This window comes from Tinamus guttatus, unplaced genomic scaffold (assembly GCF_059628265.1).
Source record: "Tinamus guttatus ecotype Peru unplaced genomic scaffold, ASM5962826v1 Tinamus_guttatus_pri_ptg000134l, whole genome shotgun sequence".
Classification (NCBI taxonomy): Eukaryota; Metazoa; Chordata; class Aves; order Tinamiformes; family Tinamidae; genus Tinamus; species Tinamus guttatus.
This window is the reverse complement of record NW_028288668.1, coordinates 1,773,781-1,797,366: the sequence shown is the minus strand read 5'-3', so window position 1 is coordinate 1,797,366 and position 23,586 is coordinate 1,773,781. Positions and strand designations below refer to the sequence as shown.

General features: G+C 40.8%; 1 protein-coding gene across 1 annotated transcript; it reads right to left on the bottom strand.

Annotated features, from left to right (window-relative positions):
• Positions 1-247: 247 nt before the first annotated feature.
• On the bottom strand, positions 248-11,369 carry LOC104570669 (granulocyte-macrophage colony-stimulating factor receptor subunit alpha). Its single transcript, XM_088521830.1, has 9 exons — positions 11,242-11,369; positions 10,934-11,067; positions 9,759-9,879; positions 7,720-7,849; positions 7,455-7,630; positions 6,140-6,279; positions 3,293-3,331; positions 2,912-3,041; positions 248-371 (listed from the first exon to the last, which is right to left on the bottom strand). Exons 1-9 carry the CDS (start codon positions 11,327-11,329, stop codon positions 274-276), a joined length of 1,056 nt encoding a protein of 351 aa, XP_088377956.1. The 5' UTR covers positions 11,330-11,369; the 3' UTR covers positions 248-273.
• Positions 11,370-23,586: the final 12,217 nt, after the last annotated feature.

Below are 23,586 nucleotides of genomic sequence, written 5' to 3'. Positions count from 1 at the left end.
TGAAGCTAATGACTAAAAAGCCATGTGATATTTAAATGCTTAAAAGTAAAATAAAACCAATTGCTTTGTTTTTATAAGATATGTCTTGAATCACTTATTAACTTTAATATCCTTTCCCCCTGTTTCTCTGTAGCAATTTTACATGCTCAAAGTCAGCCAAAACAATACTGGTAATTATAATTCATGATGATGATAATAACTGGGTACTTCTAGTTTTTGAAGGTATGGAGAATGGTTGTGTGTCATAGAAATAGCTGCCGTTCTAAGGCTGATTTACCTTTTGCAAAGAAAGAATTGGAGCAATGTCACAGCCATTATTCCAAGTGTTATCAGTATTAAAATCACAAAAATAAAATCATCTTTCTTTCGACCTGAAACATCCAAGAGAGAAAATCATAGCATATTAAAAATTGACTTCCATGGTTAGTAGTAATTAATACTGATTTCATATAACTTCTTGAATAATCTTAAGAACTTTGATTTGGCATCTTGCAGAACCTTGACAATAAAAAAGAGAGAGAGAGAGAAATGGAATAGCCAGGAGGAAGAGGATGATTTCCATGACAAAAAGATTTAAAGATTGACAGGTGACAACAGAACTGCCAGGTCCATGTCAGGCTGTACTCACTAATAATCCTGACACCTGAGTATCGCAGAACCACAGAATGGTTAAGGTTGGAAGGGACCTCTAGAGCTCATCTAGTCCAAGCCCCCTGCTTCAGCCGGGACACCTGGAGCACGTGGCACAGGGTGGCATCCAGGTGGGTTTGGAAGATCTCCAGAGAAGGAGACTCCACAACCTCTCTGGGCAGCCTGTTCCAGGGCTCTGTCACCCTCACAGGAATGAAGTTCTTCTTCATATGGAGATTAAACTTCCTATGTTTCAATTTGCACCCGTTACCCTTTGTCCTATCACTGGCCACCACCGAGAAGAGTTTGGCCCCATCCTCCCTACATTCATTCCTCAGGTGCTTGTACATATTGATCAGGTCCCCTCTCAATTTTCTCCAGACTAAACAGGCCCAGCTCACTTAGTCTTTCCTCATACGACAAATGCTTCAGTCCCTTAATCATCTTTGTCGCTCTATGCTGGACCCTCTCTAGAAGCTCTTGTCCCTCTTGTACTGGGGAGCCCAGAACTGCACACAGTACTCCAGATGCAACCTCACCAGAGCTGAGGAGAGGGGGAAGATAAATCACCTCCTTCAAGCTGCTGGCAACAGTCCTCCTGATGCAGGCCAGGATCCCATTGGCCTTCTTGGCCATAAGGGCACACTGCTGCCTCATCGTTAACTTCTTGTCAACCAGGGCTCCCAAATCCCTCTCCACAAAGCTGCTTTCCAGCAGGTCAACCCCTAATCTATGCTGGTGCCTGGGGTTATTCCTCCCCATGTGCAGGACCCTGCACTTGTCCTTTTTCAACCTCATGATGTTCCTCTCTGCCCAACTCTCCATCCTGTCCAGGTCTCTGAATGGCAGCACAGCCCTCGGGAGTGTTGGCCACTCCTCCCAGCTTGGTGTCATCTGCAAACTTGCTGAGGGTGCACTCTGTGCCCTCGTCCAAGTCATTGATGAACAAGCTGAAGAGCACCGGGCCCAGTACTGAGCCTCGTGTGGCACCACTGGCCACAGGCCTTCAACTAGACTCAGCCCCATTTATCACCATCCTCTGGGCTTTGCCATCCACCCAGTTCTCGATCCACCTCACTGTCCACTCGTCCAGTCCACACTTCCAGAGCTTTCCTATGAGGATGTTATGGGAGACTGTATCAAAAGCCCTGCTGAATTCAAGGTAGACAACATCCATGGCTCTCCCATCATCCATCCAGCCGGCCACACCATTATAGAAGGCTATCAGTCAGGTTCGTCAAACACAACTTTCCCTTGGTGATCCATGCTGACTACTCCTGATCACCTCCTTTTCCTTGACATACCTAGAGATGGTCTCTAGGATGAGCTCCTCCATCACCTTTCCAGGAACGGAGGTGAGGCTGATCAGCCTGTAGTTTCCTGGCTCCTCCCTCTTGCCCTTTTTGAAGACTGGAGTGACGTTGGTGTCCTCCAGTCCTCAGACACCACCCCCACCCGCCGTGACCTCTCGAAGATGATGGAAAGTGACTGAGCAATAACCCCCACCAGTTCCCTCAGCACTCTTGGGTGCCTCCCATCTGGAGCCATAGATTTATGAGTGTTCAGTTTGCCTAAATAATCCTTGACCCAATCCTCCTCAACCAGTAGAAAGTCCTCCTCTCTCCTGGTTCTCTCTCTTGTCTCTGGGCTCTGTAGTTCATGGAGACTAGCCTTACCAGTAAAGACAGAAGCAAAGAAGGCATTTAATAACTCTGCCTTCTCTATAACCTCCATCACTAAGGCACCCTCCCCATTCAGCAGTGGACTAACATTTTCCCTAGTCTTCCTCTTGCTGCTGATGTATTTATAGAAGCCTTTCCTGTTGTCCCTGACATGTCTCGCTAACTTTGATTCCAAACAGGCCTTGGCCTTCCTCGTTGCATCCCTGCATTCTCTGACAATGTTCCTATATTCTTCCCATGTGGCCTGACCCTTCTTCCACATTACGTATGTGCTCTTTTTCTCATTAATTTTACCTAAGAGCTCCTTGCCCTACTGCTGAGTAGGTACTGCTGCAGGTACCTACTACCTGCAGGTACCGAGTACCTACTGCTTTTACAAATACAGCTACAGTATTTAAATCAAATCAAAATAACAATTTAAGTTAAATCAAATACAGTATTTAGGCATTTCCTTTATAGTAATAACTTCTACCCTGTTCTTTCCTTGTTAGTGGTTAGGAATTAAGATTTTGTTGCTATCTATGAAGATGAGAGGGACAGAGAGGTGATCATGGTAGCACTGGAAAATAATCTAGATGAAAAGAATATTGCATGCTTACCAAACTCCATGGGCTCACTCCATTCTCCCCAGTTTGAGTTTACAAGACAGCTTTTCCCACGTGCTCTGATTTTCAAAATATATATATTTTTAGCATTGAAATTTTGAAATTCGTATCTGTAGTTCCTTACCTAAAATCAAAGCAATTAAACTTGAGTTTTTCACCTCATATGCAAGTTTTAATTTCCTGGTTCAAGTTATATAGCAGAGTAATTGTATATTTTACTAGGTATCTTGTGGTGAAATATTCTTCTCTCTAAATTTGAAAACATGAAAAATTCCACAGAACTATATTCTATATGAATATATTGTATGCTATTTGTATGCTGTCCAGGGCAAAAGCACTTTTTTTTTTTTTTTTGGGTAGTACAAGAAAACTTACTTTTACAGAAGGCTTCATCTTCTCTTCTTTGGGCTCATCCTGAAAACCAAATACAAATCTTAATTTTTATGATTTTCTTAGCAGATAACCAAATATTTCTTTCTCTTTTGTACTCTGTTTCTTGCTTATAATGATATAAGTAGTTTTCAACTGAAAAAAAAATCAGTCGGTGATTCTGTGCCAATAGTATCTCAGAATGTAGCATTTTACTCAGAGTTTTGGCTTTGCCTGTTTAATTTTGAAAAAAAAAAAGGAAAAATAAATTATAAAATAAAATAATATTTTTCAATTGTTGTATGAAGTTACATTTGCCTCTGAATGTATGTATTACAGGTCTGCATGATCTATGCTCAGAGTTTTCCCAAAATCCTGTGAAGAGTTATACATCCTACACATTCAAGATGATTGCTTTGATTAGAACAAAACATAAGCCTGGATCAAAGAACCCCAAAAATGTGGAAAATCTAAGACAGAAGCAAGAAAGCAAGGAAACCAAATGGGAAAACAAAATCACAAGCAGTGCTCTTAATAAGGATCCCAGAAGACACTGAAAGGCTGAGGTCCTTAAAATATTTCTCACGTGCAATCACAAAAAGATAGCTAGCGTTATTCAAAAACCTATTACTGAAAGGAAAGTTTCATTTCAAAAAATGCATCCACTTTGTTTGAGGCCTTATAAATTAGACCTTAACGCTCCCATAACTCTCTGTTTGATGAGTTCCTCATAACTCTGTTTGATGAGTTCTTTCAGGTTTGGACATGGGTGGAAATCCTTCCTGTACTGCAGGCAGTGTGAGTGCACTGAGTTGCCTAAGCTTAGGCATGTTTAGTTGCTACATTTCAGCTGCTACAGGGTATCCTACCTTGCTTCATGCGACTGCTCCAGAAAGGTATTTGTTATATCTGCAGTCCCTGGGCAGTTACATCAGACACCCAGAGCATCTCAAGGGGTGCAGGGTACCTATAGATCCACTGCTGAAGGGCGCCCTAGATACATGCTGACTACAGCGGGAGAATATCTTGTATGCAGACACCTACATCTGGTTGTTTTAATACGTAAGATGAATTTCACATGAGCATGTGGGAGTCTTATTCTAAACCTGCACCTCATCTACACATTTTGGTGAGATGAATCCCTCCCATTCTGAGTGCTGCATAGGGAAGAAAAGGTATCATATTTCTTTAAAGAAAATATGCTTTTATCATATTGTATTAGTCATATGTTATAGCCTGTATCTTTACATAAAACTTTCTAAATTTCTAAGTACAACACGCAAGATCTTATAGTCATATTGTACCGGTCAAAAGCAAAACTATGAATACCACAATTTCTCATTGAAAGAACTACAAAGGTAGATACCATGAATGCATTTAAGATGCACAATCAAGGCAATCCAAATTGTCTGCAGGCTGTATAAGCTACAGACTTTGTTTTGAGTATAATCATGAGATTTAATGAGGTATTGGCCTACTATAATCATATGTTTATGTTTAGCCCTTAACTGATCTTTCCCGTAAGGCTTTTGTATTACAAAGGCTAAAAAAATTCCACTACCCTAAGTGTTATGACGGTGGCTGGGAAACACAGTAAGCAGAGACTACTTATCTTTCAGAAAATAGAAATTATCCACATGCTCTAATCACATGATAGTAAAACAGAGATAGGGAGGCAGAGTACTCATTCTTGTCTCCATGTCAAATTTGGGGTCTCTAAGGATTTTCCTAGCCTCATTCCTAAAGCTCCCAGAACAAAGGACGTTTTCAACTTTTTGATCTTTTGTCTATTAAAAAAAAGAAGTCCTTTAGGCACTGAGATCTGTGGAGGAAGATTTGACACCTCAGTCCTGCTATGCTTGATGGAAGCTGGTCATATATATGGTAAAGAGACATACTGTGTATTGTCCTGTACTTTTCTTATGATTACCTAGTAATTTGGTAATTAAATTGGTAGTGCTCTGCATATAGAGTAGGATAAGTCCCAGTTTGCTTTTGGTATTTACATGGTAAGTGTTTACATCTGAATTGATCATCATCAATTTCTCTTATAATCAGTGGGAAGAAGGAAGCACTTTAAGGACACTGTTTGTCCATCTACCCTAGAACGAGATGAATAGTTCTGCATCCAACTACACAGAGTGCATCGGGTAACTAGCTGAAAAGTAAAAATACCTACTGCTGATGGCTGCACTGGCCTTGTGCAACACTCCCCCACTCAGTTTTTCAGAAAAGGGGCTTCTGTTTCAACACCGCTTCCAAACAGACGGTTTTGGTGAACATTGTGTAGAAAAATGGGGACTGGTGCAGGCCCAGCAGGCCCCATGGGAAGGCCGCCTTCTGAAGGCAACACATCAGGTTCCTAATGGGATGATGGGAAGGTGGTGGAGCAGAAGGGACTGTCCCATGTGTTGAATGAAGTTCAGAGGCCGAATTGCCTCCAGGAACCAGCTAGAGGACTGGATGGTGCTGAGGCTGCCGCGAGGGCGAGAGCGGCGCGCGTCGTCCCTGCTCCCGCGCTGCCATCGTGTGGCCATTGGGCGCGATTCTTTGGAAACTAGCTTAAATCTGCTCTCTTGATCTCTGAGTTTCTCTGCACTCTCTGTGAACTAGTTGGAATAAAAAGTGTAAATTTGACCCTTCATAACTGTATGCTCCTTTCCTCCAGTTTTCTGCATTTCTTGTTGTTCTGAGCTAGGGTACTGAGCAGCAGGGTGCAGGAATGGCAGGACCAAAGCGGGGGAACACCACAGCTTAGGAGACTGAAGTTAATAAACGAAGGGCACACAGATTTATTTGTGTGCATGTATGTAGGCATAGTGCCAAATAAAAAAAACAATAAATTGTTTTTACCTTGTTTTTTATGTTAATTTCATATTGAAAGCAATCTTTATTTTCCACATGACTTGTAAGAGGTTCTTGCCACTCAATAATGCAACCTCGTGGCTTACCAGTACAATTGGCAGTGATATTTAATGGAGCAGTGAGTCTTTCTGTAATGAAATAAAATGATCATTTTAGACATGGTCAATAATCAGCCATGATTCATGTGTTCATAGCAAAATACACCAGTATTTGAGGCAACTTGTGTACAGCTATGTACTACTGATTGTTGTTAACTCGCATCATTTAGTATAGAGGAGTAAAATTCAGTAGTAAGATTAGGCAATTAGATATCAGATGCAACTGGAGTTCATGTAAAAGAGGTGTGAAGGCTTTTGTGTAATTCAGCAATACAATCAGCATTATCTCATTTTTTTTTTCTCTAAATATTGACTATGCAGGTCATCCTAGAAGAAAGGGTGGAGGTTATATATATCATAATATTTACCTACAAGATAAAGTCATCAGAATAAGAGTGTCCAGAATGCAGTTGTCTATATGTGAGCCAGGTGTCTGTCCATTCATTATAGCCAGTGAAGACCTAGCTGGTGCTGCCCATGTTTGTCTAAGTAAGTCAGCTCAGCTAAATACCTCATGGAACGTCACGATCAGTGCTGACTACTGGCAGGACTCAGTTGCTTGAACATAGCTGTGTCCTATGGTGGCCAGATGGGCAGTGGGCTCTCACCAGTCTAGGTGACATCTGTGAGCCTTGTGTAGGTCTTGAATATTTTACTGTGTCTCCAGTGACCCTAGATGTACATTTTTAGGCATCAGAATTCTGCCCTAGATCTGTCTGAAAGCTTAAACATTTAGCTCATATATGGGTAGTATCTACATATTTAACTTAAACCACCTTAATTTGCAAACTGCATCCTCCCTCTGGTTTTAGGACACTTTAATCTTGTGGCTTTCAGAGAAACATGGAATTATGGGAGCAGTGGACAAGACCCTCAGCATAATAAAGCAATTAGAAATCTGGCCTTGAAAATGTAATATTTAGATTTCATTACTTAGAATATCTAGATATGTTCATACCCCTTCTATGAGCTGTTCTTTCAGGCTGTCTCTGCATTTGTTTTAGTCTATTTTCAGAACTATACTTTTTCAGCTATCAAAAACCAAAACCTGCCCTGCAGGTTAGAATCTTCTAATAGCTACAGACTTTGTTTTAGTTTTTTTTTATTATTATTTATTTCCCTTTTTGTCTTCAGAAGTAAATTCACTACTTCCTTTCTTGTATACAAAATCAAATAAATAAACAAACAAAAAAGCCAAAACTTACCAATTTTGTACAGTCTAATGTACTCATCATAGAACCGAATCAGGGAGACTTTGCTAGAGCCATTCACCATGAAGTAAGTAGTTGTATCTTTTATAGTCACATTTTGGAATTGACATCCCTTGTGCCTCCCGTTTTCATCTTTAACATAAAGCTCACATTGTGTTTCTTCTTCTTCTCTGTGTGCAGCAAAGTGTTTAAGCTGAATACTTGCAGTGGCATGTGTTAGACCAATATTAACTCCCTAGAGCTAAGCAAACCTACTCACCTTGAGTTCTTCCAATAGAGAAAATACTGGGTATCGCCTGGAGCATCCCTGCCCGCACTCCAAGTGCAGTTCATAAGGGAAACATTGTAAATCACACAGGAGAAATTTCTAATGGCTGTCCCGGGCATGCCTGAAACATAGCAATGTCCCAAATCCCTTGTGAGGGAAAATTGTATGACTGCTCCAAGTCAGAAGATCTCGGCATCCACTTAGGCATTTTAGAGACCTACAACTTCAGTTGACTATTACTTGGGTTTAAGAATGATGATTTTTAGCATAAGTAGCATAAGTGGAAGACATTTGTGTTGTGTTCAGCACGGATTTTGTTTCAGGCACAGTTAAAATTAAATCAGCTAGATGCAAAGGAACCTGTATTTCTAACACAATCAAATTTCTAATATAATCTAATACAGATTGACCTCAACACTGGCTGCTCCTGTGCTTTGATCTGTCCCTTGTAGTTTCCCGGCTGTTCCAGATCAAAATGAAATGCTTGTGTCACACCACTGAGAAAGGCAGAATCTGCCTTTTAGCCTCCTGGACCCTATAGTAGGCTCTGCAATCCTGTGAGATCTATCTCAGATTTCTGTGGCCTCTGTGGGAAGAGTCAGGAGCCTAACCAACGTCTGCAGAGAGGAACAGAAACTTGAGTGCAGAGCAATGTGTGGTGGCCAGAGGAAACTGAGCAAACAGGACTCTCACACTGTTTTGGCTACTTCTGAACTGTGAATCCTGAGAGTGATTGCAGCCCTGCAAGGCGTGTTTGCCTTTAAAAGCATTCTTAGTGCTACCGAGACATACATTTGGGAATAACATTTAGAAACTTCTCCTGACCTGTTTATACACTCTGTTTAAAAGCAGACTTCTAAAAGCAAGGTGGGACTTGTTTTTCCTCTCTGATCAAATAACCCAGCAACTAGAGGTTTCCACTGTGGGAAGGAAGTGGCTTCATCACTTCCTTTTCTGAAGCACGTTCAAAGCAGAAACTCCTGTTCTTCAGAAGCTTCCTCTCCACTGGGTTGTGCAGTCATGTTTAGCCTCATTCTCTTTTCCTTCAGTACTCTTTCTGAATTCTTCTGCAGCATGTCACAACATCAGCAAAAAGATCTAGACACTTTCCCTGTTACTGCCTCCCGTCTTCCATAGCATCCTGTACCGAGGCTGCTCTTGGGGAAGCAAGGTTGGGCTTCTCATAGGGAACCTGCACATTAGGCCGGTTATGGAAGAACGTCAAGGGCAGAGGGTTTTAAAAGGCAGTGTGCTGCATTTTGAGGAGAACCATGAGAACAGTTCCTTTGCCAAGTTCCAAAAAAGAGATGAGTAGGGGAACACTCTGCTTGGGCGTGAGTGAGCTGCTATCTTGTCACCCCCTAGGAGTGTGAAACCCTCTGGTTAAGCACAGCAGCAGAACCACTGATGAGTGGGCAAGTTCAGTGGAAAAAAAAAAAAAACAAGAGGGAAATGGAAAACGGACTATTGAAATCTCTACTTTGGAATTAAGAATCTAGGATCTGCCTAAATCACATTTGGAATAACACATAAAGGGAGCAGGTAAACAATTATCTTGACTCCATGGGTGTGCACCAGCTGTGGGTGCCAGGGACAGATGAGGAGATTACTACCTTCAGTTGAATCCTAGTTGCTTATCACCAGCATCTCCTTTCCTCTCTCCTCCTCATATTCAACCAGTTTAATTGATTTATTGCCTCTTCCTTTAGCTAGTCCTGTGATCTGGGTCCTGACAAACTCACTAACAGCCCAGCAGAAAAGCATGTAGTAGAGCTATAGGTGCTACCATCTTAATTTCCAGCACTCCGAACAGTTATTTGAACCCACACCTAAAGCAGTTACCTTGTGTCATTTTCTCTAATAATATACCTCCTGCAGAAATAAGCTGTGGAAACATTTGTTACAGAAACATTTAAAATAAAGGGAAGTAGCTAAACTGTGTATAAGGAATGATTTTCTAAGCTTTTTTTTTTTTTTATGCTTAAGCAGTTTCAAATGGAGAAAATCTTACCCAGACCATAAAGCATTACCTCCAGGGAAAAAATTGCAGGTTTTAGAGATGTTCATGTTTGGTACCGCAATAGTAAATTTTGCCCCATTGTGGAGAGGCAAGGTTACCTTTGTTGAAAAGCGGCATGGTGAACTCTTCACCTGGAAAATAAAGAGGATGATTTATTTCTCTGTTTTTCTTCTGCCCTGATAGATGATATCGACTCTGGAAGCACAGGTTAGCAACTCAGCTCATAAGGACAGAATCAAGTTTATATATGAGTTTATTAGGCTTATGGACTAACACCAGTCGAGGGTAATGCAGTTGAGGGAAAGCACAACTACACAAAAAGCTTTCCAACTCTGGAGCTAGGTGCTATACTGCTGTGTTAATATTAAGGGAAGTTAATAATACCCTAATGGCACAACAGAGGATGGTTAATAAAAGAAGGAAACAAAATGGAATTTAATCAGAGGATCTGAGAAAAAGGTAAATAGAAGGGATTCCTCACTGATGTGTCCTCATCTGATGTCCCCTGTGGCTAAGAAAGATGATAGCCTATGGCATTATGCTTATGTCTTCTAAAAAATGCTTATAGTCTTCAATAAAAGAATGATGCATTATTTTAATACATTTTTCTAACTAAGGAATCTGCTTTGCTAAAATGAATAAGCACTCTTTCTTCAGCTCCCTGAGCTTATAAAATGACCTACTCTAGAAGCATGATCTGGTTTACTGAGAACCAGTTTGTGAAGAATATAAGATACTGAACATGCATAACTATCTGGGGAATTTACTTTTCTCTTGAAAGGTCTCTCTTTCTCTCTTAGATTCTCATTCTCTGCCCTTCTTGCTTAATGTTACAATTTGATTGTCTGATCCATACCCCAACTCAGTCACTGGGGAAAATCTCTAGGTGTCTCAGTCTTACTCTCCTTTATTTCAGCAGCTAGAGTCCTAGAGCCCACTTCAGCTGAGTTGCAGCTCAGGCTCCTTCCACTTTGGTCTCCCCAGTTTTCTGGTACACACAGGACGCTCCTCTCACAGTCAGCCCATGTTAGCACTTGCACCTTTCTGCAGTTTCCAGACAAATAAAAATGTAGACAACTACTAATCATAATTTACTTGTAGCTGTCTTTTTCCTGCTGAAAGTGAAATCAACAAAAGCTAAAAAAATAGGTGCCATCATTTATCCTCAATAAATAACAGGTTTACCTTATTCTGTGCAGAAGACATATTTGTGGCCACGACACAAGTGTACTCGGAGAAATTCATGCTGCTCTCCCAAGACAGTTCCATTTTTCTCCAGTTCAATGTCAAGTTTGTGATAGGTGATCCTTGTGTCTCTACTGAAAATTTTATAGAATATTTTTATTAAGGATATATGGTTGTTCTTGTTCAGTGCAAAGGATAGTCTCTAGCAGATCTAAGATGGTAATTGGCAGATTAATTGCAAATACCCATCACAAGTGAAAAATTAAGTCCTGTTTTACAAACTATTGTTGCAAACATATTTTACTCACACTTCGTACAATAGGTGTCAGCATGCAAGGGATGAAATAATAGAGCAATCCACCAAATCATGCAAATAAGTCTAGGAGTCTCAATCATGTTTTCTCCTTTGGAAAAAGACAAGAGGAAGCCATCAGGGAAAAAAGGGGGAAAAAAAAGAGATGACAAAGTGTATGTGTAGTTTACTTTCTGAAGAGCTTCATTTACGTTTAATATAACTATATAATTTCGCAGTATTTGTTTTCAAAACCTTTCTATCATCTTTGTTGTATAAAATTCTTACTACGTTTTGTATCTTATTTTCCATTCCCCTTCCTGAGTTTCTTTGATCTGGATGTCCTTTTTCCTAAAGGCATTTTGTAAGCAGTACACAGATTTTACTCCTGACCATGCTTCTCTTCCCTATTTGCTTCTTTTTGTGTGTGTCTTACAGCCTGTGTGACTATTCTGGTGAAGCATCAGAGAGATTTCTCTGTAGACAGTGAGTTTATGGGAGAGAGTTGGCACTGAGTACCCCTTCTCCAAGGTATTTCATGGCTGTGCTTTCTAGAGTTGTCCTTATCTCATTCAGACCCACTGCTTAAGGTACTCTTTAATAGATTTTTCTACCTCTTATGCCAAGTGGCTCTCTCTCTTTTTAGACTGGATTCTTCTCTTTCTCTTTTTAGATATATTCCTCACCTCAGAACAGTCTGCTTCCAATGCTGAACTTACTTGCTGCCATGTCAGATGTTCCAGAGCATTTTACGGAGTTTAAATTAAGGAAGAAATGATGGTGCCTGCAAAAAATAATTTCACATTCAGTCATGTGGTGTGGAAATCTGCCCAGAGCTATCAAAAACACTGGTATCACCTCCTAACAGCACTGATATCTGAAGCTTAAGTACTATCCTGTTTTCTTCTCTCAAAGGAAGTTAAAATTCTTTGGAAATGATTTTTCTTCTCATAGTACTTTTTCTTCTGTTCCGTTCTATGTGAAGAAGTAACACTGATGGATTAAATTTTTGTTTTACTATATATTAGCAGTCTAACTGCCTGATAATAATTTTCTTGACTGTTGGTATTTCTGACATCAGTTCTAAGGCTATGAGGTAAATTCTTACAAGCACAGACCAAAAAGAAAGTTAAAAGAAAAAAGAAACACCTCTATTTTGTACAGTCTTTTCAATAGAACATATTCCAAATTGTCTGCATTTGTGACGTGAACAAAAAAAAACAAAACAAACAGCTATATTCTCAAAGCAAGCTGAAGTCTTGCTTATTTCCACATGACACATCATGTTTTGTGCAAAGTGACTTAATATGTCTTGTCCATCCCAGTCTCTAAGAATCTCTCTGGGATGGAAAGAGATGCAGGGCTTGCAGCAGAGACAGACTCTTCACTGCAGCCTAATACTTCTGTGTTTATCTCTGAAGCATCAATCTTTTCTTTGTAAATCATCATGTTTAGCAAGGATGTGGCCGCAGCTGCTGGGAAGTGATACTGAAGAAGCTTTAGTAGAAACAGTACAGCGGGCTGGCACTGAAATACTCTGTGAGATATGGGGCGCACTTTCACGTGCTATGAGTAATCTCCCCAACACAGGAACCTGGAGTGCTCCATCCATTTTCTCTGCCCCTTTCATGTGATATTTTTTTTTCTCCTTCTTCTACCTTCTCTTCAGTCACTTTTTTGAATCTTTTTTTCCTTCCTTTCCTCATCCTACGTTGCTTTGCTTCATCCTTCTTGTCTTCAGCGGTCTGCCCTCATGGCTCCTGTCAAAATCACCTGCAAGTTTTGAATGCATGATGACACCCTCAAACCCCTCTTCATATTTTATTATGGAGACACTCATCTGTGGCTTTGCCAAAGATACCTCATCCTCCTTAGAGAAGTGCTTGCTGCCAGCTTCACTTTCAGGCTCTGGACATGACATTGGGTTTGCAGTGGGAAGAACAGGGTCTGTAAAACTCACTTTCCTCATCAGGAAGAGCTGTTCCTCCTACTCCAGAACTAGGGCGTTTGCTTCCTGATGGACTTGTGTCTCCTGGTTGACTGACTTGTAAAATTAATAATGCATGAAGGAATCAGTGTCAGGCCATATCTCCATTCCTGAGCTGCAGATGCCAACATACAGCCAGGTCCCCTGGTCCTCTCTTGCTTGGCCAAGCAAATGGCTCTGCCACTGCATCTGTAGGAGCTCCATGACACTGTGGCCTCCACCCTCCCCTAGACTGGTGTCTCACAGACAGACTCAGTCAAACTTTCTCTGCTCTCTGAACAGACCTCTGTACTGAAGCCATCAGAAGAAAGGCATAAGCCATGTCAGACTTATTTAGAGGAAGAGGCCAATATAAAAACTAATACACTTGCATAAGTGGTGTTTCCACTAGTTGTAAAAAAACAACTAGTATAAGAACTACGAGGATGAAAATTCCCATCCCTTCTCATCTCTTTGTCCTACTCCTTTCTTTTTTTTTCTCTCCTGTCCAGACACTCACATATGTCTTGGTTTTTCAGCATGAGTCCACAATGCTAAATGGGAGAGGGCCATAGTGGGAACCCAAACATCTGTTTTTCCACAACTCTTAGTTCTTAGTTCACTCCTTTGCTCAATTTCAAATTATTCTACCTAGTCTATCGACAACAGATTTTCTATAAAGCAAAATTTAACCTAAAAAAATCTAATTCATTCACCTAAGCTATGTGGCTGTGAGACAGTTGATGCCATCAGGCCTTGGAGCTATGAATCTCCTTTTCTGTCTTTCTTTTATTCAGAGTTATGGTCATGCCTCCCCCCCCCCCCCTTTTTTTTTGTTGGCTATGTCTTCATTTTTCACTAGCAAAGTCTTATCAAAGATGATGTTTAAATTACCGTAAAACTTTTTGTCTAAAGTTACCAGAAATATGTTTTTTTCAGCAGCAATGAGCATATCCCTAATAAGATGGATGTTCTTTTGCCATATACTAGCAAACATTTGCCTGTTTGCTCTCTTGTAGACAGACATGGTCTTATTCCAATCCGCTCTGGAATGATCTGAATTGGAAAGGTAGCAGAAGGAAAATACAATCATGTTTAAAGTTTGTGGTATACTTAAAGCAGTTTCCACAGAAACTTATTCTTCAGAGGACATGGTGGACAAAAAAATTGACTATGGGTGAGTAATGCACCCTTGCAGCAAAGATGGCCAGAGCTGTCCTGGGCTGCATTAGGCAGAATGTGGCCAGCAGGTCAAGGTAGGTGATCTTCCCCCTCCTCCGCTGAAGTCATATCTAGAGTTCTAGGCTCCTCAGTACAAGAGAGACATGAACACAAGGGAACAATTTCAGTAAAGGGCTGTGCAGGTGACTAAAGGACAGGAGCATCTCTCATAAGAGGAGCAGCTGAGAGTACTGGGACTGTTTAGCCTGGAAAAAAAAGAAGGCTGAGAAGGATCTTATCAATGCCTGTAAATATCTCCTAGGAGAGTAAATAAGACTGAGCCAGACTCTTTTCAGTGGTATCCAGTGAAAATGAGGTAAAGTGAAACATAGAAAATCTTACTTAGGCATAAGAAAAACTTTTTACTGCAAGGGTGGTCAAACACTGGAACAGGTATCCAGAACGGCTATTGTTCCCTTGGAGATATTCAAAATCCACAGACACAATCCTGGGCAACTTGCTGTAGTTGACTCTTCTTTGAGCAGGAGGCATTGGACTAGGAGGTCTCCTAAGCTGACTTCCAACTTCAGCAATTCTGTAGTTTACTCTTTTACAAGTGATAGTAATCCACATATTTCTAGTTAAATTACTTTTTAGAAAGGAAACAGAAAATAGCATTTCTTTTAGTTTTTGAAAAAAAAAAAAAGTCAGATAAAAAGTGTTGAATAGCGCAACAAAAATGAGAGATATTTCATAGCCTTCCTTGATTCTTGCAGAAAGTTCTGAAAATTTTTATGGAGATTTACATTGTTTATCAAATAAGCTAATGTATCATCAAAAGTTTACTTTTCTTAAACAAGAGATCAAACCAATTTTGGAAAGTGTTCCAGTCTAACAAGCCATCGCAAATATTTGTATTATGCAGCTAACCATCTATGTCACAAGAAACAAGCAAAAGACAATAACAAAAACAGACATACCTCCTCTTCAACAAGCAAAAAAAGCCCTCTCCTTTGTCTTGTTTGATTTTGGATCGCAGCAGCAAGAATACTTGAACCTGCAGTTGTGGTCATGCAGACATCAGCTAGATATTCTGTTCTGCCATGTAACAATTGTTATGGTGTACTAGTATTCAATAGCAAAAGTTGCAAGTCAGAAAGTGAGTCACTTTATCATTTCCCCTACTGCTTTTGAACTTCCTTAAATTTCCTAATTTGCAGATGCTAACAATTTCACATGAACTGACCATTTAAGTAACTCTTCCTTCCTGTTATGTCGAATGTACTGAGAACCAATCGTAATATGCAAATTCATCATATAAAAATATACAAATATACAGTGTTTGTAGTATATGAACGAGCTTTCCTACAGACAAGCACATTTTCAGAAATAATATTTTCTGGAAATGACTGCTGTTTTTCTGTTGCTAGTCTGTATTTAAAATGCTGATATCATGAACACTTAATTCTGTCAGAGTCTGACTGACTATATTTTGTACTAATGACCTCAGCACCAGCCCGTGTTCTCCCTTTGGGAATATCAATATTAAGCTTGAATCTGCAAACCACCAGGAAAAGTAATGCTCTTTTACATGTTTGAAGCCAAAACAAAAGGTTGAGAATATCGACCCAAAATTTGGAACTTGTACAATTCTGGGCTCATTTTGTTTGTTCATGTTAGGTGACAATATCATGGGTTAGGTGCAAAAATGTTTGTATTTTCAAATGAAAATAAAATTACCAGCACTCCTTGTTGAATTCAGTAAGGCCAGGTTTATAAAGGACTTACATGTATAAACGTGAGATTCTAGACAGAAATGTTTGCTTTAACTTCTGGCAAATTTAAATGTGAGTCTGGGTGTGCTGAATGTTACCCACTTCCCACTTTGTTTTGCATGATAAGATAGCTAGCAGGCAGAGACGAAAGCAGCTGTTCTTTGCATAATAGTTAATTTTTATTTCTTGCCGTTCTCAAGCTCTAGTAACAAGAATGATTTGAGTTACTTTGTACCTTTCACCCCTCAGAGCAGGCAGGAAAGCAACAAATTCCTCAGATTTCTTAGAATTTCTCATTTTGCTTATAGACAAGTCCACCAGTAAGGAGTTACTTCACGAGCATTTCAAACTACAAATGTATTTGCTTTTCAGTCCACACTGCTGAGTTTTATCCACTATTTTCCCCAAACTCCAAGCATGTTAATAATATTTTACTTTGTGAAATACTGATATTAGGGGTAAAAGCACTATATGATGCTAAGTGGTATTGAGGGTAGAGGGCATGTAAATCATTGTCTGAGCTGTGGGATTTTCGATCAGTGTCTGGAACTATGTATTTTATCTTAGGCTCAGACCTCATCAGATTTTTTTTTTGTCACCTTGTGAACAAGGCTGGCATGTTCTGAATGTTCTGCTCACTAGAGGAATGTATTTCCTTCTCTTACATAGCCTGAATTGATCATAACCAGAGTTTGTGTCAGGGGAGTCTGGAAGTGTCTATTCATCAAATGTATTCTACTTTGGTACCACCAGCCACCTCTACTAGCACTACATTCTCACTTAAATTTTCAATAGCACCGTCATCTCTTGACACAGGAATTTCTAATGGAAAATATGTATCAGTATGCCTACCTGATAGGAGAAACTGGGAGAAAGTGAAGACAATGGGAGGTCTCATCAACATGACTTACATCATTGACCTTTATCATCGCTTCCCAAACTTTTCTTTTAGCTAACTTTTAATATTCTTGACTCTTCTAGCAGCAAATAAGGATGTGGCAATCCCTTTGAGGCACACCACCATCAGGAGATGGTCACTCCTGGGTCACAAAGCTTGTCAAGATGACAAGAGAAGACCTGTGTTTAACATGAGTCCTCCAAACTAATCCCTGAATATTCCGAGTATGAGAAAGGTTCATACCAGTGGAACCTAATTTGACTCTGGCAATAGAATAGAGTGGGGTAGAATAAAGAAGGAAAGCCCAGCTAGGGCTTAGTTATATATTTCCATTAGACTCACTGTGCAAGGATGAACCATCCTGTCTGTTATAATGACAGGCTCTGATAAGGTGTTTTACCTCATCCCAGTGTGCATCTCTAATGTGTCTGAATGAGGGAGATGACAAAGGTCAGTGAATCCTGAATACAGTGACTTTGATACCTGGATAGTTGCAGACCTCGGTGAAGCTGGTACATTCCCTAATCAAGCTATCTGAAAGCAGAAACAACATTTCTTTACCAAAGAAGTAATCTGGAAAATATTCTTTCATGTTAACATTTTAAATAAAAAACTCTTAAAATCTCTTACTTGATACTGTCATGATACAGGTGGCAATGCATATCCTCAGCTCAAACTCCTGTATTTTCAGAGGCAATCAGTTGTCTCTCTCAATAAAAATAACCCAGGAAGACCCTAAATATCTAGGGTGCACTGCTCAGTTTAAAAGAGAGCATCATCTCTGGGCTGCTCTCTTACACTATCATTTGTTGTTGTTGTTGTTGTTATTATTTTGGTTAATAAAAACTATAATAAATGGCACTATGTCATTTTTTTCCTTTCCAAAATCATGTTCATTACACCTTCCAAGGCATAATTTACTTTCCAAGGTTGCATTACTCAAGGGGTGTAGTTACTGTATTAAAAAGAGCTCTGGAAAATCAACAGCCTAACAGAAGCCCCAAAATTGTGCCAGCCTTTCTTTCACAAGAGAGGACTAAATGGACAATTCAAAGTTGTCCCTTGTCACTTGAAGCTTTTTTGTAGTAGACAAACAAGGGCCAGCGTAATATATTAGGAAATGTTCATTGCCATTTTTCACAATACCAGCTTTGAAAAAGCCATTTCAAAATGACAATGTTTGTTTTTTCTTCTTCTAGATGGAGTAAATTCAAAAGACTAATGGCTTCAATCAATCGGGCTTGTTTTTATGCCATTCCTACAGCCTGACTGTGTCAGTCTTCATGATAGTCCAGCACTTGAGTGTATCAACTACTCACCCCAGTTTAGTGTTGTGGAGGAATTTCTTGAAAAGAGGAACTTAGAGAAAAAACTAGGGCCTAACAGAAGTTTTGGCATTACAGAGGCCTGCTTGGGGTGATGCACAGTTGTCACTTCCAGGATGGTTGGTACGCACGGACTCTGCTCCCCCACGGTTCCCTGGGCAGCACAATCTGCCCTACTCACAGCTGCAAAGGGGGGTAACAGAGGATGGAGGAGAGTGAAGACACCGCAGCCAAACTCTGTTGCACCCTCTGTGCTGGGCCGCTGATAAGCCGCACAGTGGCTGCCTAATGGGAGATATACGATAACATGTCCGGTGCTGAGCCAGCCAGGGTGGCAAATCACTCCTTTTGGATGAACTTTGCTTGAACTTTGCTCATTATAAGGTCAAAACACACCTCCATCCCAAAAGTTACCCGCCTCCGAGGTACGACCACCCCTCACTGAGCATGCGCTCTAGATTTTCGGTTGACTGTACCTTTAAATGAAAGGGAGGCTTTTTCACCAATCAATAACAATAATAAGTATGACTCTAGTCACTCAAGCTCCACCTGGATGTAAAGAAAGGTATAAAAAGTGAACTCAGGAGGGAAATAGAGGAGGGAGGAATCCATTGTAACTTTTGGATCAGTTGGCGGGCTGAACCCCCTTTCCTCCCTTTGGGTTAGGACGCTGCTTGCGGAGATTAAGAATCACAGAATGCCTAAGGTTGGAAGGGACCTCTAGAGATCATCTAGTCCAAATCACCTGCACACGCAGGGTCACTTAGAGCACGTGGCACAGGACTGCGTCCAAGCGGGGTTTGAAGATCTCCGGAGAAGGAGATCCTCTGGGCAGCCTGTTCCGGTGCTCTGTCACCCTCACTGTTAAGAAATTTTTCCTTAAGTTTCTGTGGAACTTTTGATGTTTCAGTTTGTGGCCATTACCTCTAGTTCTGTCGGTGGTCACCACTGAAAAGAGGCCAGCACCATCCTCCTCACTCCCTCCCTTGAGGTACTTATAGACACTGATCAGGTTTCCTCTCAGCCTTCTCTTCTCCAGGCTGAACAGGCCCAGCTCTTTCAGTCTTTCCTCATAGGGCAGATGTTCCAGGTCCCTGATCATCCTTGTGGCCCTGCACTGGACTCTCTCCAGCAGCTCCACATCCCTCTTGTACTGTGGAGCCCAGAACTGGACACAATACTCCAGATGTGGCCTCACCAGGGCTGAGTAGAGGGGCAAGATCACCTCCCTCGGCCTGCTGGAGATGCTCTTCTTAATGCATCCCAGGACCCCATTGGCCTTCTTGGCCACGAGGGCACACTGCTACCTCATGGTCAACTTGTCCATCATGACGCCCAGGTCTTTCTCTGCAAAGCTGCTCTCCAGAAGGTTGGTCCCCAGCCTGTACTGGTGTCTGCGGTTATTCCTCCCCAGGTGCAAGACCTTGCCCTTGTTTTTGTTGAATTTCATAAGATTTCTCCCTGCCCATTTATCCAGTCTGTCCAGGTCCCTTTGGATGCCAGCGCAGCCCTCTGGGCTATCGGATACTTCTCCCAGTTTGGTATCATCAGCAAACTTACTGAGGCAGCACTCTGTCCCTTCATCCAGGTCATTGATGAATAAATTGAACAGGACTAGACCGAGGACTTACCCCTGGGGGACACCACTAACCACAGACCTCCAAGAAGGAGGAAGGAAGAACGCATCGTAACTCCTGAGTAAGTTGACGGGCTGAACCTCCTTTCCTCCCCTGCGGCTGGGACGCTGCCTGAGGAGACCCAAGACAGACAGCCCTCTCCCATCTTCTGGGGTGAGTGATGATTGCACATTTGTATATCAGAACAAGCTAAAAACCCCACGCTGTAGTAGGGAATATCCTGTTCTGACATTCACAATCTGCTTTGTAAATGTTGCATTTGAATAAATCATAATGTTTGTGAATTTGACTACTTGTTCTGGGGGGCGATCGGACCTATGGTCGATAGACTGTTCATGAATCTGATAGCGCCAGAGTCGAGCTTATAGTTGATCACACTATTTGGGACCTAGGAAGGCAATTGGACCCATGGTCGACAGACTGTTGGTGAATCCGATACTGCCAGAGATGGGTATATAGCTATTCGATATCTCCTTCCCCGCCACTACTACAGCTTTCAAGCTGCAACAGGTATCATCTGCAAAAGTGATGAAAGTATGCTCTGTCACCTCCTTCAAGTCATTGATAAATATGTTAAGCAGGACAGGTCCCTGGGTGGATCTTTCAGTACACCACTTGTCACAGGTACCCAGGTATAGTCCTCTGAGCTCTCTAAGTTCAACTATCCAACAAGTTTTGGCCATATGTTTTCTATGCACCCAGATTATAATGATTCAACTTAGATAAAGAAATATTTGTGGGAGACAGTGTCAAGAATTTACCCAAAGTTGAGGTAAATTACATTTACTGTTCTGTCATCTATAGATGTAGTCATTTTATAACAGAAGGCAATCACGTTGGTCCTTCATGGTTTACTCTTGGTAAATATAGGCTGTCTGCTTGTAATCCTCTTTTTCATGTGGCCAGAAATTTGCTCCAAGTGGATTTGTTCCATGACTTTCACAATCTGACAGACCTATAGTTCCGCAGGCTGACCTTTTAGACTTTTTTTTGGAGATGGGTGCAACTTTTTATTCTCTTCAGTTATCAGAGACCTCTCCAGATCTTCATGACCTTTCAAACCTGATAGAGCGTAGATTGACTAGTTATCAGCACTCTAACTGCAACCTTTTGGCTCTCATAGAGTTGGATGGGTTTGAGAATTCTCATGTAATCCCTGACATGACCTGTGCACACTATCGGCAGCTCCTCTCCTCCTTAGACCCTTTGACTAGTCACAGAGGCCTGGAAGACCTTCTTGATAAGGACGGAGACAAAGAAGGCTTTGAGCACCTCAGTCTTATATGTGACCATTGCTATTAATCCACCTGCCCCAATTCAGCAGTGAGCCCACATTTTCCTTGTTCGGTCTATTATTACTTACGTAGTGCTAGAAACTCTTCTTGTTTTTCTTGACATCCCAGGCCAGCATCAACTTTCAGTGAGCTTTGGCATTCCTACATGTTTGGGAAATACTTTTAAACACCCCCTCTGTAGCGGTTCCAGCTTCCATTTCTTGTGTATTACCTTTTGCATTGGAGTGCTCCCCCATGAGTACTCTGCTTAGCCTCCTGATATATCTACTTGTTTCCCTGAATACCTGGATGGCCCATTCTTGGTGCTGGAGGATACTGTCCTAGAACATCTATCAGTTTTCCTGAACTACTTTCTTGAATAAGTTGAAGTATCCCTTTCTAAGACAAAATAGGAAGCAAATGGGGAGTTTAAGACCTATTTAACAAGGCTTTAATGATACCTCCTGAATGTCTTGGCACTGCATTAATTAAGCTTTTCTGTTTCCTTTCCTGCACAGGGTGCATGAACAGCTCAGGACTCAGCACTCAGCATTCCTGGTTCACAATTCATGGCTAGGTTATGGTGGACTAGAGGAAAATTATTCCGCACTTTGGCAATTTCAAGTCCAAGAGGAAAGGTTGCATAATCCAGTGTAGTTTAGTTCAGTCCATTACCCTTTAGCATGTGGTTGTAAGCATTTCAATTCTGGCCACTACTGTATACTTACGGAAATGCAAATGGTTTGCGTGTCCAGCATGAACTAAGCTTTAACTTTATTAAGAAATAGACCTTGTTGTACCATCTGCCAGAAAAAAAAAAAAAAGTCCCCAAATGGGTATTTCATCAAAAGACAATGATTAACTTTGTAAAAGACAAATAGCCCTTGCGTGCCAAGAGTTGTATGCGCCCAGTTAGGCTAGAAGCTGGACATTTCTGGGGATGGCCCCTGCCCGTGCTGGTATCTAAAAGGTTCTCAGCACTGGAACATGCCCAGGAACAACAGTTCCCAGCACAGAAGTGGCCAGGGTTTACTAGTGATGTCCTGAAGAACTTCTGGTCATAGTCCAGGGGCTAGCTCAGGACAGGGCTAATGTCTAATCAGCAGTTTGCATGTGTTCACATAATTTAAGAGGTTAATAATATGTTCCTGGGCTCTTAAATGATAGCCTCAGTAATAGAAAGTAGTCAGAATTTTTAGTCTAATATTTTAGTTTAATGTCATAAAAATAGTCTAACAATTATATGTCTATATTCGAATGTCTAGCATAGAAATCTAAGCTTTTGAGTCTGAAAATGAGAAATAATTCTACAGAAAGCATAGACCTGACATAATTCAGTTATTCCTTACTCAGTTATGAACCACCAAAATCTGAATCTCTGACACTGAAAGGAGCAGCAGGATGTGTCAATTATTAAAATCAGCGGGGCTACGCACAGAATAAAGTTCTTTTTGATGCAAATAATAGAACTGGAAAGCTAATTCTTTTAAGGAGGAAAACTGCTTTTCTTACTGAGTCTTAAAACAACCTTTGAGGTCATAGTGAGCTTCCAGCATTTCATCCTCAGGTCGTAGCAAGTGAATAGCTTACTGGCCAAATGTCCAAAGTGGGGAATTACACGACAGCACTCTTTCGTATAACTCCAGATACAGGACGAGTCTTGTGTAGAGTTAGACTTTAACCAAAGGAAGTCTTGTGTGTGCTTGGCTATTATCTATCCAGATTCTGATTTTCTTGCTGGAATATGCTTCCTTCCCAAAGAAAGGGGCTTGTAAAACAAATTACACCAGTAAAACAGAGTTTCATAGTGTGCTCCTGATCTGTCCAGGGTATTAAAAGAGAAGTAAGCATACTTGTCTTTTGTCCTCTGTGTTGATCATAATGTTTATAGTGACTACTTGCCTGTTACAAGGATTTACTTTGTCTGTCTATTTCTTTGCAGGAAAATTATAATTTGGTCAAGCAGTGATAGTGCTGATATTCTGTGCAAATATGAAATAATACTCTTTGCTTCAACAAAACCAGTGGAACTTGAGCATCACATTCAGAGCCACAGTGCATGATAAAGACATAGCTATGCACTCCTATATTTCTTCACATATCTAAATTAAACATAGAAATTTACTATTTGGTCCAGATTCATAGTAAATCTCTTAAATCCTGGCTTACCAAAGTAAGAGGGTGGAGGAGGCTATAGAAAAGAAGAATGCAAAAAAATTGAGCCATATCCATACATGAAAAACAGGAAAGAATGTGTGCTTTTGCAGAGTAAATATAAGAACACAGTAAGTCACCCAAAAAAGTTTGTTTATTACAGAATAGTCA